The sequence below is a fragment of the Hyla sarda genome, chromosome 4 (genome assembly GCF_029499605.1).
Source record: "Hyla sarda isolate aHylSar1 chromosome 4, aHylSar1.hap1, whole genome shotgun sequence".
Taxonomy (NCBI): domain Eukaryota; kingdom Metazoa; phylum Chordata; class Amphibia; order Anura; family Hylidae; genus Hyla; species Hyla sarda.
The window spans coordinates 46,010,401-46,026,323 of NC_079192.1; the positions used below are offsets into that span (position 1 = coordinate 46,010,401).

The 15,923-nt window shown below is 44.4% G+C and overlaps 1 protein-coding gene and 1 long non-coding RNA gene across 4 annotated transcripts in view; one reads left to right on the plus strand and one right to left on the minus strand.

Moving 5' to 3' along the window:
• ADGRE5 (adhesion G protein-coupled receptor E5) overlaps positions 1-15,923 on the minus strand; it is a 184,204-nt gene that overhangs the window by 134,704 nt on the left and 33,577 nt on the right. For 2 of the 3 annotated variants that reach the window (XM_056570735.1, XM_056570737.1), the window contains exon 2: positions 5,037-5,075. In XM_056570735.1, the coding sequence (XP_056426710.1) occupies positions 5,037-5,075 (39 nt within the window). Of the gene's footprint in view, positions 1-5,036; positions 5,076-10,363; positions 10,474-15,923 lie in introns of those variants that run through there. The other variant, XM_056570736.1, reaches the window with a different exon arrangement.
• Positions 1-15,923, plus strand: part of LOC130367855 (uncharacterized) — a 401,538-nt gene that overhangs the window by 115,970 nt on the left and 269,645 nt on the right. The window lies entirely within an intron of this gene.

Sequence of the window (15,923 nt, forward strand, 5' to 3'; positions counted from 1 at the left end):
TACAGAGTTCCAGCGCGACGGCCCGCAACAAACAGGAGGACGAGGAGGGCAGCGCTTGCGGGTGACGTGAGTAGTACCCCAATGGGGACAGCGCAACGCTGGGCTGATAATTGGGGGGGGGGGGGGGAGTAGAACAGCACATGATTTTGGGGGGGGGGGGGGGAGAAATACTGTTATATACCGTGAAACCGCCATAAGTTACAAAAATACCGTGATGTACATATTTGGTCATACCGCCCAACTCTACTCACACTTACGAACAAGGAACTATGGGATTTGTAGTTTGAGAGAGCGAACTTCAACAGGAAATACCAGGTTCACAAAAAGATAACCACAGCATTATGGTAATCTTGCAACACAGCCATTTATCCCCAAGACAAGCGCAGATCCTTCCTAAGCATGTTTTTGGGCGGATTAGATGGGCCATTATTGGGCGGACTAGATGGGTCAAATGGTTCTTATCTGCCAACACATTCTATGTTTCTATGTCCATTACTGTCTGGCAGGTACGTACTAAAATCACCTTATGGTGGATAAACCCTTTAAATTATAGTAACATTTCAGATTTTGGGGGGTTGGCTACAAGTCCTCTTTAAATGTTGCGTTAAAAATAGTTTATTACATTTATTTTTGTTTGCATGTGACAGCCCATTCTTTAAATTGCAACAATAGGGACTTTGTAAGTTGAGCAGGATAGGAACAGAGACCGCTCAGGAAAAGTCTTCTCAAGAGGCAAACTTAAAATTACCATGAGCTGATAATGTTTATATATAGTTGACAGCTATTTATAGTTAACAGAAACTGACCGTTATTATAAATAAAGTTTTTATAGAAAGGCTTGAAGGTAACTTATCAGTCTGATTCAGAGAATGGTTTTTCGTGACATATCGTACTATACGATAGTAGTAAATTTTTGTTGATATGTGCGATCATGCCAAATAAATGATAAATATTAAGGGGACTAGTTCAGTTTGAAGTAGGCTTGAGGGGCCTTCATCTTAGAAATCGCCCATAATTTACCCCATTATAAAAAATGCACCCTTCAAAGTATTCAAAATGACATTCAGAAAGTTTGTTAACCCTTTAGGTGTAGCAGCAAAGTTTAGGCAAAAAGTCAAAATCTCAATTTTAGATTTTTTAGAATTTTCTCAATCTGAGTCGGATGCAAACGACCGTGTGAACCTAGCCTAAGGTGATATCTGGTATACAAAGTACACAGGGGGGTATTCTATCCACTGTTTTAAGATGGTGACTGGTGTGGATGGGGGATGTTATGCCCACTGTTGCTGGATGGTACCTAGTATGACAGTATAGAAGGGGATGGTGTGCCCACTGTCACTGAAGCCTCCCTTCCCTCTTTCCCTACCTTTTGAGGGACTCACTTCCTTAACAGGGTGGCCTCAACCACGGTGTCATTCCCTGACCTAAGATAAAGTGAGGGATAAAACAACAAACAAGGAAGATAGATAGTGACAGTTATGATGTCCTATGTCCAGTGCCCCTCCACCCCACCCCTCCACTCCAGAGTAGTGCAACCAATGTCAAAAACAAGGCAACAAAAAATTGCTAAAATCTGCACTGGGATTATAAAATGTATCAAGTTAATGAGAGGTATCTTTAAATGGGTACTCCGCCCCTAGACATCTTATCCCCTATCCAAAGGATAGGGGATAAGATGTCAGATTGCCTCGGTCCCGCTGCTGGGGACCCCCGGGATCCCCGCTGCGGCACTGCGCTATCATTACAGCACAGAGCGAGTTCGCTCTGTGCGTAATGACGGGCGATATAGGGGACGGAGCCGCGTGACGTCATGGCTCCGCCCCTCGTGATATCACTGCCCGTCCCCTTAATGCAAGTCTATGGCAGGGGGCGTGACGACCGCCACGCCCCCTCCCATAGACTTGTATTGAAAGGGGCGAGCCGTGACGTCACGAGGGGCGGAGCCGTGACGTAACGATGCTCCGGCCCCTGTATTGCCCGTCATTACGTGCAGAGCGAACTCGCTCTGTGCTGTAATGATAGCGCAGTGCCGCAGCGGGGATCCCGAGGCTCCCCAGCAGCAGCACCGCGGCGATCTGACAACTTATCCCCTATCATTTGGATACGGGATAAGATGTCTAGGGGCGGAGTACCCCTTTAAAGGAAAACTGTCATATGTTTTCTCCCGCACTATCCACAGGTACCGGTGGATAGTGTGGGAGATGCTGAACATTTTGAGTCCTACCTTGCCCGGATGCGCTGCGCCGTTTGCCCGTTATAGCAGTTTTTCTGTATATTTAAATTAGCTGCTAACTGGCACGGGCAGGGTTACTGCCTTCATCTGGCACTGTGACGTAACCGCCGCCCGGCCCGCAGCACCGCCTGGCTAATGAATATTCATATAATGTCTTCCACTCTCCTTCTCATCCCGGCCGATACTGCGCATGTGCGGGATTTACTCCAGTGCTGCTCTGGACTAATGAAGCAGCGCTGAAGACCGCTTCCGGGTATAGTAGGAAATCCCGCCCATGCGCAGTATCGGCCGGGATGAGAAGGAGAGTGTAAGACATTATATGAATATTCATTAGCCGGGCGGTGCTGCAGACCGGGCGGCGCTTATGTCACAGTGCCAGATGAAGGCAGTAACCCTGCCCTTGCCAGCTAGCAGCTAATTTAAATATACAGAAAAACTGCTATAACGGGCAAACGGCGCTGCGCATCCGGGCAAGGTAGGACTCAAAATGTTCAGCGTCTCCGGCACTATCCATCAGTACCTGTGGATAGTGCGGGAGAAAACATATGACAGTTTTCCTTTAAAGAAGTGAGCGGGCGGCCTTATTGTTGGTAAAGGAATTTCCCCAGTGCACTGAATGGCCTCATTTACTTATCACTAAATGGGATATGACAGATAAACAGCTCCTGGGAGTGTCATACTTAAAGTACTATAATACTTGTTACGCCGAGCGCTCCGGGTCCCTGCTCCTCCCCAGAGCGCTCGCGGCGTTCTCTTGCCTGCAGCGCCCCGGTCAGACCCGCTGACCGGGAGCGCTGCACTGTCACTGCCAGCGGGGATGCGATCCGCGTAGCGGGACACGCCCGCCCGCGGGTCGCATCCCAATCCACTCACCTGTCCCGTTCCCTGGCTGTCACGTCCCGGCACGCGTGGCCCCGCTCTCTAGGGCACGTGCGCGCCGGCTCTCTGAAATTTAAAGGGCCATTGCACCACTAATTGGTGCCTGGCTCAATCAGTTGTTAATCACTTCTCATTCCTATAAAAACCCACTTCCCCTTCCTGTCCTCGCCGGATCTTGTTGCCTTAGTGCCCTGAGAAAGCGTATCCAGACCTCCTGCCGTTGCCCCTGACAACGATCCATTGCTGCCTGCCCTGACCTTCTGCTACGTCCGACCTTGATCTTGCCTTTTCCCTGTGTACCGCGCCTGTCTCAGCTGTCAGTGGGGTTGAGTCGCTATCGGGTGGAACGACATGGGGGTTACTTGCCGCTGCAAGTCCATCCCGCTTTGCGGCGGGCTCTGGTGAAAACCAGTAACCCCTTAGATTCCGTTCCCCTGGTCCGGCCCACGTCATCACCCCACTGACACAGAGGATCCACCTCCAGTGTCCTCGCTGCATACCTATCCGGATCCTGACAATGCTCATGGTAATGGCCCCTATTAGTGTCAGCAGGTTGGGATACCCTAGCCTGTCAGGTTCCCTTTAAAAGCAGCACATTTGTTACGGTGAGCGCTCTGACCGTGAGTGCTCACCTCCCCGCTTCTCGCCTGCCTCTGCTATGGCCCCGTCTCCTGCTGCAGCCAGAAGGGCTGGGATTCACATTGCAGCACGCGCCCGCATGCGAATCCCAGCCCGTCACTCATCACATGCTCTTTCTGCCTCCTCCTCTGCTCCGGCACGCGTGTCCCCTAGGACGCGCGCGCACCAGAGCTCAGAAATTTAAAGGGCCAGTACGTCCAATAATTAAGTAATCACCTGTGCCTCAGTTATAAACTCCTCCACCTCCCGCTCTTCCCTGCCGGATCTTCACTGACCCTAGCCTGAGATTAAGCGTTTCTATTGTCTGTTTGCCTTGCCCGTGTATTTTGACCCTTCAGCTACATTATTTGACTACGCACCTTTTCTGCCTGCCCTGACCTTCTGCTTAGTCTGACTACGCCTGTGCCACATCCTTCTGTTCCTCGTCTTGCCCAGTTACCTGTGTGGTCGAGTCATATCGGGGGTAGCAACCTGGGTGTTGCCTGCCGCAGCAAGCCCATCCTGCCTTGCGGCGGGCTCTGGTGAAGATCAGCGGCACCTTAGACTCCGCTCTTCGAAACGGCCCATGTCCACTGCCACACAGGTTGGAGGATCCACATCCAGCAGCACTACTACTACCGTAAACGTTACATCTTCTACATATGATTTTACTAACTTTGCCTTGTGTGAAAACGTTAAAGGGGTATTCCAGGCAAAAACTTTTTTATATATATCAGCTGGCTCCAGAAAGTTAAACAGATTTTTAAATTACTTCCATTAAAAAATCTTAATCCTTTCAGTACTTATGAGCTTCTGAAGTTAAGGTTGTTCTTTTCAGTCTAAGTCCTCTCTGATGACACCTGTCTCGGGAAACGCCCAGTTTAGAAGAGGTTTGCTATGGGGATTTGCTTCTAAACTGGGCGTTTCCCGAGACAGGTGTCGTCAGAGAGGACTTAGACAGAAAAGAACAACCTTAACTTCAGAAGCTCATAAGTACTGAAAGGATTAAGATTTTTAATAGAAGTAATTTACAAATCTGTTAAACTTTCTGGAGCCAGTTGATATATATATAAAAAAGTTTTTGCCTGGAATACCCCTTTAAATAAGTGAGAATAATCTTCGAAATCTTACCAATGAAACAAAACATAAAAACATGAAAACTAACAAAAGCAATTGTGATAGGACTGGGCTTAGCTAGACGTTATGTTACAGTTCCCCAATGCTAGCTAATAGAAGGATAAATGGATAACTGTAGGTAGAGAACATAACAAATCTTAAAATATAGTTACAAAAAAAGTATTCTCACCTGTGGTTGGTGATATATTGTTTGACATGATTGTAATACCTGTAAATAAGACAAATTACCATTAGTGACTTCCAGTGCAGTTATATTTTATAGGGCCTGTTAATTTTAACATCATTATTGGAAAAAAGAGTATTTTACAGCTTACAACCTTTAATACGGACTCTGGTGTTCTGTGCGTTTATGACGTTTTGCAGTTCTCCTTTGACGTGGAGAACAGTTCCAGGACTTCTTTGATAGTTTTGTGGGGTCATAGTGTAGCTTGGAGACCAAGTCCAGATGATGTGACCCGTCTACTTTGGAAATATAAGAGACTCCAAGCCATGAAAGACGGTGCTCTATATTAGGGGAGTGGTAGTGTTGTGCCAGTGCTGTTAGTCCAGCGGAATAGCTGCAGGGCATGATTGTATGTTATGGGTTTGCTTAATATACCATAAAGGGAATATATTTTCTGAATATTGTTCACAATACTTGAACATGCATTATGGAGGACACACGGGAAATATGTAAAGGTTAAAAATGACAAGATATCAACAGACTGCAGGAAGCTAGTGCATGTAAACTGGAGTCCCGAGATCGCTTTGAAGGGAAGACTACAAGGTTAACAACTTAAGAAGTCTATTATTAATAAATATTATTAAGTCTCAGCAAGGGTGGTGTTACAGTAATATCATTGGTACACTAATAATATACACAGCAGTATCCACATAGGAGTTCCGTTCAGTCCACTGCTTTAGATTCGTCTTATTAAAGGGGTAATCCGCTGCTCAGCGTTTGGAACAAACTGTTCCGAACGCTGGAGCCGGCGCCGGGAGCTCATAACGTCATAGCCCCTCCCCTCATGATGTCACGTCCCGCCCCCTCAATACAAGTCTATGGGAGGGGGCGTGACGGCCGTCACGCCCCCTCCCATAGACTTGCATTGAGGGGTCGGGACGTGACATCATGAGGGGGGCTATGACGTTACGTGCTCCCGGCGCCGGCTCCAGCGTTCGGAACAGTTTGTTCCAAACACTGAGCAGCGGAGTACCCCTTTAATATCTACATTAACTTCACAATTTTCTAAAGTTGGCAATTTACGTGTATTTCGAGCTGAATGATTCATCCTATTGTCTAGCACCCACATGAGTGATGTCAGGGGCAGAGATGGAGGGGAAACTATAAGGCTTGGACTTTCCCTCTTGCATGGTGAATTATGGGTGACTCCTGGCCTTGCTACAGTAGAGGCAAAAGAGGGGAATGCCCCCACCTTTTACTGTCTGTTCTGTTGGTTTGCATGTGAATTGATAGGAATCTGTGCACATTATGGCTGAGTACATTTATAGTAACAAATACAATACAAAAGCAGAGGTAAAATTGTGGTAGTGTATGATTTTAGACTGTAAAATACATCAAGAAAGTGTGTCCAACCAAAGCTGCTGTTTTGCAATCTTTTTTGTGTTTTTGCATCAGCACATACTTGTACAGTACTGACGAACAATAAAACTGTAGTACAAAATAGTGTAACCACATCATTCCTACGAAACCAATGTTGAGCATTAATTTTAAGAGGGAACCTGTAACAATGTACATGCGTCAAGAAAGAGGAAAAAGCAGAAGGAGCAGAGCAAATTCATATGTAGTTTTGTCGAAAAAGATTCATAGTAACATGTAACATATTGATACAAAATCCTTATTCTTTTTATGTTTAGGAGTCCAGTGGGCGGTGCTGTCAATGATTGACAGCAATATGTGTATACAGACTCGTACAAGAAAGGCTGCCCATTATAGTGACCACCTGCACTTCAAAACACAGAAACATCAAGAATTTAAATCAATTGTACTGAGCCACAAGATATACCAAATCCTTACCCAGAACACTATACAGTGAAACCCCTTTTAAAATTACCTTTTAAAATAGCTTTAAAGGGGTACTCCGGTGGAAAACTTTTTTTTTTTTTTTTAAATCAACTGGTGCCAGAAAGATAAACAGATTTGTAAATGACTTCTATTAAAAAAAATCTTAATCCTTCCAGTACTTATCAGCTGCTGAGTACTACAGAGGAAATTCTTTTCTTTTTGGAACACTGTGCTCTCTGCTGACATCATGAGCACAGTACTCTCTGCTGACATGTCTGTCCATTTTAGGAACTGTCCAGAGCAGCATATGTTTGCTATGGGAATTTTCTCCTACTCTGGACAGTTCCTAAAATGGACAGAGATGTCAGCAGAGAGCACTGTGCTCGTGATTCAGCAGAAAGCTCTGCATTCCAAAAAGAAAATAATTTCTTCTGTAGTATTCAGCAGCTAATAAGTACTGGAAGGATTAAGATTTTGTAATAGAAGTAATTTACAAAATCTGTTTAACTTCTGGCACCAGTTGATAAAAAAAAAAAAAAAAAAGTTTTCCACCGGAGTACCCCTTTAAAGTGTAAACTAATCTTCTAAATTAAAACAGCTTCTACGAATAATGGAACGTGAACTAATTTTGATTTCTAATATGTTTTTTGTTTTTACCCACATATTTTAGTAAATGCAATCTCAATCTATCAATGACTTTATTAATAGGGTTAGACTCCAATCTTTCATATATCTCTTTGTTAGCGGACAATTTTTGGGCTTAATTCCTATACTTCCAAATGACAATAGATCCTCCCTTGTCAGCTTTGAATACCAGTACATCTTCCCTTCCAGCCAGCTGACGCAGTGCCATCTCTTCGTGGGCAGGGATATTAGATTTTGGCTTAGGGTATATTAAAGGGATACTCCGGCGCTAAGACATCTTATCCCCCACAGCTGTCACACACCCTCCATAGGCTTGCATTGAGGGGGCGGAGCCGTGACATCACTGTGCTCCATCCCCGTGATCTCCAGTAATCAGACCCGGAGTGAGCACGCTCCGGGGGCTGATTCTAACGGAGTTCGGCGTGAAAGATCACAGGGGTCCCCAGTGGCGGGACCCCCGTGATCAGGCAGCTTATCCCCTATGCTTTGGATAGGGGATAAGATGTCTTAGCGCCCAAGTACCCCTTTAAATCTGGAGGGATTAACTTCATGAAATTCTGAAACACGTTCAAGCTCCCCAGGGGGATTGATGTCTCCACCTGATAACTGAATCAGGTTATGAAGTGTGGCGACATCTTGTGTTGACATATCTAGAATTGGTTAAAACCCCAAGGGGCTGATAGAACATTGTGTTTCCCCTTTCCTTTTGTAATGCAGTGTTAACATTTTTATAATTTTTAGTGGTAGCAAAAACAATTTTCAGGTTTACTTTTCGTATAGCACGAATGGTGAATGGTGACATACGGGTATCGCCATTCTCATCTGACTGGCCTGAATCAGAGTCAGTAGTAAAGTAATCAGAAACATGTTTGCCTTTATTTTTAAGTGGTCCTAGCCCCTTTCTCTGCCGGGGCTTTCCTCCTTTCATTTTTATATGAGATCGATGCTTATTCCATGAGAACACCTGGTTGGATTCAAAATCACGCATATCGGGTAAGAATTTGTCTCTTTTAATTTCTTTTATGGTACATTGTATCACTGTGAGTTTTTTCTCCAACGCTTGCATGAAAGTGTTAAACATTTTTTCTGACACTCTCGCCCGGAGCTCACACTTTGCATAGATCTATTGTGGTAGCCTCATATTCAGATAGATTTTTCTAGAATACGTTTCTGTAAATTTAAAGGGGTACTCCGGCGCTAAGACATCTTATCCCCTATCCAAAGGATATGGGATAAGATGCCTGATCGCGGGGGTCCCCCGCGATCAGGCATCTTATCCCCTATCCTTTGGATAGGGGATAAGATGTCTTAGTGCCGTAAGTTTGCCTCATCACTGAACAAAATCTTCTGCGTAAACTGAGTGTCCTGTTCCAATTTTTGTTTTGCCCATTCTGCAGCACCTGAAACTACGGATACTGGAAGCCTGTGCTAGCATTTCTCCTGTGGTGTATATAGTAGTATATAGCAGTGTATACAGATACTGGAAGCCTGTGCTAGCATTTCTCCTGTGGTGTATATAGTAGTATATAGCAGTGTATACGGATACTGGAAGCCTGTGCTAGCATTTCTCCTGTGGTGTATATAGTAGTATATAGCAGTGTATACGGATACTGGAAGCCTGTGCTAGCATTTCTCCTGCGGTGTATATAGTAGTATATAGCAGTGTATACGGATACTGGAAGCCTGTGCTAGCATTTCTCCTGCGGTGTATATAGTAGTATATAGCAGTGTATACGGATACTGGAAGCCTGTGCTAGCATTTCTCCTGCGGTGTATATAGTAGTATATAGCAGTGTATACGGATACTGGAAGCCTGTGCTAGCATTTCTCCTGCGGTGTATATAGTAGTATATAGCAGTGTATACGGATACTGGAAGCCTGTGCTAGCATTTCTCCTGTGGTGTATATAGTAGTATATAGCAGTGTATATGGATACTGGAAGCCTGTGCTAGCATTTCTCCTGCGGTGTATATAGTAGTATATAGCAGTGTATATGGATACTGGAAGCCTGTGCTAGCATTTCTCCTGCAGTGTATATAGTAGTATATAGCAGTGTATGCAGATACTGGAAGCCTGTGCTAGCATTTCTCCTGCGGTGTATATAGTAGTATATAGCAGTGTTTACTGATACTGGAAGCCTGTGCTAGCATTTCTCCTGCGGTGTATATAGTAGTATATAGCAGTGTATACGGATACTGGAAGCCTGTGCTAGCATTTCTCCTGCGGTGTATATAGCAGTGTTTACTGATACTGGAAGCCTGTGCTAGCATTTCTCCTGCGGTGTATATAGTAGTATATAGCAGTGTATACGGATACTGGAAGCCTGTGCTAGCATTTCTCCTGCGGTGTTGCTATCAGTGTGTGAAGAGTGGGAGAAGAGGGTTGCATTGACAATCCAACACAATGGGCAGCACATTGAACACATTTTATAATTGGTCAGAAACTTGTAAATAAGTCATGAAATAATAAAGTTACATTAAAACCAAGCACATCATTGTTTTTCTTGTGAAATTCCCAATAATTTTGATGTGTCACATGACCCTCTTCCTATTGAAAAAACAAAGTTGGATTCAAAATGGCCAACTTCAAAATGGCCACCATGGTCACCACCCATCTTGAAAAGTTTCCCCCCTCACATATACTAATGTGCCACAAACAGGAAGTTAATATCCCCAACCATTCCCATTTTATTAAGGTGCATCCATATAAATGGCCCACCCTGTATTTGTTTAGATATACTCGCATCTTATGGACTCACTGTAGTGTGTATGCTTTTATATTCCTTTTTGTACTGTGTTTCTCTTAGCCATACACCTGTCCCTTATGTTGTCTCACATCCCACTCACCTGTCTGTATGTCTTCCAAGCATTGTCTGGTTGTCATGACTACAAAGGTTTGGTTTTAAAAGCCCACCCATGGATGTGCTGACGTAGGGCCTAAAGAAGCGCTAACGCATGATACGGTCCGTTGCCCAAAGGCCCAGCAGTTTGCTCCCCTGCACAAGATGTTCCTGTGAAAGAAAATAAAGAATCCCGCTGCATCTCAACCGGTCAGTGCTCCGTACTTTCCTCTTTTGTGATATTATTCCATTGACTGCCATACGTAGAAGCACTACACACCGGGAAGGTCATAGGACCACAGCAAATTGGTGTCACAACTGCATACTATGGGTAATGGTGTCTGAGTAATATATAGAGAGGTGCAGTGATTAGTTCTCTTTTCAACATAACAATTTAACAAAATGATATTGAAAAAAGTGGGCGGGGCAATGAATTTTCGGTTTTCGGCCCAAATTTTCTGTTTCAGACCAAAATTTCCCTTTTTAGTGCATCCCTAGTGTTAAACCTTTAGGTGTTTCATGGAAATGAAAGCAAAGTGGAAGTGGAATTCAAAAAATATAATTTTCCTTGCACATATGTCATATTGAGACTTTTTTTTTTGGTAACACAGCGGGTGCTGACAGAGAAATGCAACTCAATATTTATACCCGTTATTCTGATGTATTTAGAAATATCCCATATGTGGCCCTAGAGCACTGCATGGCTCACACACAGGCTTCAGACATGAAGGAGAAACCGTGTGGATTTTGGGTATTCCTTTTATTTAGGATACTTTGGAAACTTTTGGATCAAGATGCAGAGGCCTTTGGGTCCTAAAGTATTTTTGCAAGACACATTGATGTTTTCATTGGTACCATTTTGAGATACATGTGACACTGATCGCTTTTATTCCATTTTTTATGAGGTGGAACGAATAAAAAAATCAGTTCTGCCATTGTTTTTTTTATTTCGTTTTTTGCTGTCATTCTCTATGCAGTGTAAATGACATGTTACCTTTATTCTGTGGTTCAGTACAATTGTGACGATATCTAATTTATATAAGTTTTTTTAAGGTTTATCACATTTACATCACCCAAAAATATTTTTGTTAGAATATAGTGACACTAAAATAAATATTTAAGATCTCTAGCTTTGTATTTATCACCAGTGGAGCTTTGTGAGGGCTTGTTTTTTGCGAGATAAGTTACGGTTTTTAAATGGTACCATTTAAGGGTACATCTGACATTTTGATCATTTTGTTATCAATTTTTTTTTAATTTTGGCAGTTTATTCTTATTCTTATTATTATTTTTTACGGTTTTCCCAGTGGGGTATTAATGACTAAATTACTTGGTAATTTTATTCTGCAGGTCGGTATGATTATGGCAGTACCTCATTTATGTATTTTATGGTTTATCTTATTTACAATATAAATCTATTTTTGATAAAAAAAAAAAAAAAAAAAAGCATCAGCCCTTTGATTTGAATGGACATACATGTAAATCTATTTACGGCATGTCACCGGAAAAATTGACGTACATGAACATTCATTTGCAGGAAGTGTTAAGTGACAGTAAGGGAAGATGTAAGTGTTTGAATAATTTCTTATATAGGTCCCCTGACAGCGACGACCACATAGGGACTGCAGTGGGCTCCTTCTTATTGGACCATATCATTTATTCATTGGCTTCATGGATTTCACTGTCTAATGTCACTTATGATTTCCCTTTTGGAGACAGCAAGTGGTTTAAGGTGCTCATATACACAAAAGCAAAGTTGGCCGAAACTGACGAGTTGAGTGGATTTGAGTAACTGTCCCCAGACAAATAATGTTGGGAGATAGAAGGATCAGGTATATTTTTTTTTAGTGCCAAATCATTTCTTTTTCAAGGGAGACAAATTACCAGAGGTGTTTGCCAATGGCTTACGTCCCTCTCCCCATTTGGCTGCCAGCTATTAAATGTAAAGGCAATCTTATGCAGTATTACAGATGTTTACAAAGGTGATTGAAAGTTCAAGATGACTTAAAAGAGAAGTACATGAAATCCTTTGCTTACTGTAGTTGTATCAATAAAGATTATACAACTGGGCAGAAACAAAAGTGGATTTGTGGTAGGGTTGGGCGGTATACCGGTTCATACCGAATACCCAAATCTTTGTGCTGCACGATATGAATTTTAACCCATACCGCAATACCAGTTTGGCCCCGCCCCCTCGGGAATTAATGAATTATCAGCCCAGCGTTGCGCTGTCCCCACATCGGGGAACTAATCATATGTGACCCGCGAGCGCTGTTCTGCTCCCCCACCAATTATTAGCCAAGCGCTGCGCTGTCCCCATCGGGGTACTATATGTCACCCGCAAGCGCTGCCCTCCTCGTCCTCCTGTTTGTTGCGGCTGCCGGCGCTGACACTCTATACCAGTGGTCTTCAACCTCCAGATGTAGCAAAACTACAAATCCCAGCATGCCCGGACAGCCAATGGCTGTCCGGGCATGCTGGGAGTTGTAGTTTTGCAACATCTGGAGGTCCGCAGGATGAAGACCACTGCTCTATACTGTATTCCTATGCCCGGGCTGCAAAGGGTAAACAAAATAAACTTTAACTCACCTTCCCCGTCGGTCCGGATCTGCTTCCTGGGGACGTGAACGTTGGACAGCCGTCAGCCTATCACCGGCCGCAGCGATGTTCCGCCACGGCCGGTGATAGGTTGAGACCATTGTCATGTAAGAAGCCGGCTTCTTACATGACAGTGAGCTCAGCCTATCACCGGCCGAGGCGGAACATCGCTGCGGCCGGTGATAGGCTGACGGCTGTCCAACGTTCACGTCCCCAGGAAGTGCCTAAGGCCAACGTAGGAACATGCATTAAAGTTTATTTTTGTTTACTTTCTGCAGCCCGGGCATAGGGATACAGTATAGAGTGTCAGCGCCGGCGGCCGCAACAAACAGGAGGATGAGGAGAGCAGCGCTTGCGGGTGACGTGAGTGATACCCCGATGGTGACGGCACAGCGCTGGGCTAATAATTAATGGGGGGGGGGGGGGGAAATACCATTATATAACGTGGAACCGCCATAAGTTCCAAAAATACAGCCAAAACCAATCAGATTGCGTCTTTCATTTTTCAGATGAAAGAAGCCATCTGATTGGTTGCTATGGGCAGCTCAACAACTTTTCCTCTGGACAGGTTTTTATAAATCTTCCCCATCATGTCTAATTACTTGTCTGATACACTAAGGGCCAAAAAAATTTATATACAGGAGTAGGTTTCTTTAACAAAAAACAAAGCCTAATTTTACACATCCTGACAGTCATAAAAAAAACATAAAGAACAGTGTTATATGATTTTCTTTCTATTTTCTGGTACCCAACAACCGTTTTTTGTTCAGGCCAGTGATTGTCCTGGACTATTAGGTGGCAAAAATGTTATTGTATTTGAATTATTACACAATGACATAACTTTTATTTGAGCAGTCTGTGCAGTATGTTAATGCTTTAATACTAATAACTGTCAATGCCCTGTGCTGCCATAGTGTAAGTCTACATAGTATAATAGCAAATCCTATTTATGCTGGGAAGTGTAGCATGGTTTGCCAGCACCTGGGGCGAGATATTGCTCCCTCCCCACCAGGCCTGTGAATGTAAGAGAATGGCGATGTCTACAGACTGTGCATGGACACCCACCAGGAGCATATGCAGGATTTCCTGAAGGGATGGGGTTTAAAAATATAAACTTATAACCAGGGCCGGCCTTAGGGGGCACCGAGCGGCCAACACAGCTCGCACCAGGTATATGTAATTTGTATTGCCCGACGTACAGTCCGGGCACCGGGCAGGTAACTTCTTCAGACATTTAGTGCTGCTTCGGGCAAGCAGCGCTAAATGCCGGTGTAATGAAGAAAACTGTGCCCTGTAGCGGAATGTGACCCTCCACACAGGGACACAGTTTTCTGCTTTGCAGGCCGCTCCCTCTCATTCCATTCCCACTACCCTCCCTCAAATGTGTTCCTATGCGGAAGGTCACATTCCGCTTCAGGGCACAGTTTTCTTCATTACACAGGGAGGTTACACTTACCCCGCCCAGGCCGACGCCGGAGAGAAGCGCAGCGCAGGACAGGTAAGTGTGTCTATGTGTGTGTGTGCATGTGTGGGTGTCTGTGTGTCTGTCTGTGTGTGTGTGTGCATGTGTGGGTGTCTGTGTGTCAGTCTGTGTATGTGTGCATGTTTGGGTGTCTGTGTATGTGTGCATGTGTGGGTGTCTGTGTGTCAGTCTGTGTATGTGTGCATGTGTGGGTGTCTGTGTATGTGTGCATGTGTGTCTGTCTGTCTGTGTGTGTGTGTTTGGGGGAGGGGGGGGGGGAACCTGCTACTACCTAATGTGGGGAACCTGCTACTACCTAATGTGGGGAACCTGCTTCTACCTAATGTGGGGAACCTGCTTCTACCTAATGTGGGGAACTATACTGCACCTAATGTGGGGAACTATACGGCACCTAATGTGGGGGAACTATACTGCACCTAATGTGGGGAATTATACTGCACCTAATGTGGGGGAACTATATTGCACTTAATGTGGTGGGGGAACTATACTGCACCTAATGTGGGGAACTATACTGCACCTAATGTGGGGGAACTATATTGTACCTAATGTGGATATCTATACTGCACCTAATGTGGTGGAACTATATGGCACCTAATGTGGGGGAACTATACTGCACCTAATGTGGGGGAACTATATTGCACTTAATGTGGTGGGGGAACTATACTGCACCTAATGTTGGGGAACTATACATACCTAATGTGGAGAACTATACTGCACCTAATGTGGGGGAACTATACTGCACCTAATGTGGATAACTATACTGTACCTAATGTGGGGGAACTATACTGCACCTAATGTGGGGAACTATATGGCACCTAATGTGGGGAACTATATGGCACCTAATGTGGGGAACTATATGGCACCTAATGTGGGGGAACTATACTGCACCTAATGTGGGGGAACTATACTGCACCTAATGTGGGGGAACTATACTGTACCTAATGTGGGGGAACTATACTGTACCTAATGTGGGGGAACTATACTGTACCTAATGTGGGGGAACTATACTGCACCTAATGTGGAGGAACTATACTGTACCTAATGTGGGGGAACTATACTGTACCTAATGTGGGGGAACTATACTGCACCTAATGTGGGGGAACTATACAGCATCTAATGTGGGGAACTATACAGCATCTAATGTGGGGGAACTATACTGCACCTAATGTGGGGAACTATACTGCACCTAATGTGGGGGAACTATACTGCACCTAATGTGGAGAGCTATACTGCACCTAATGTGGGGGAACTATACTGCACCTAATGTGGGGGAACTATTCTGCATCTGATTAAGGGGGGCAGGGGACTGGTGAAGGGGTACATGGGACTGATTCGATATAATAAAATATTTGTCACAAATATTTTTTTCCTCTTTGTGTACGTTTATGGGGGGGACAAGGTTAGCCTGCACAGGGCGCCTGAACACCTAAGGCCGGCCCTGCTTATAACTAGGGATGCACTGAAATTATCGGCTGAAAATTGCCTT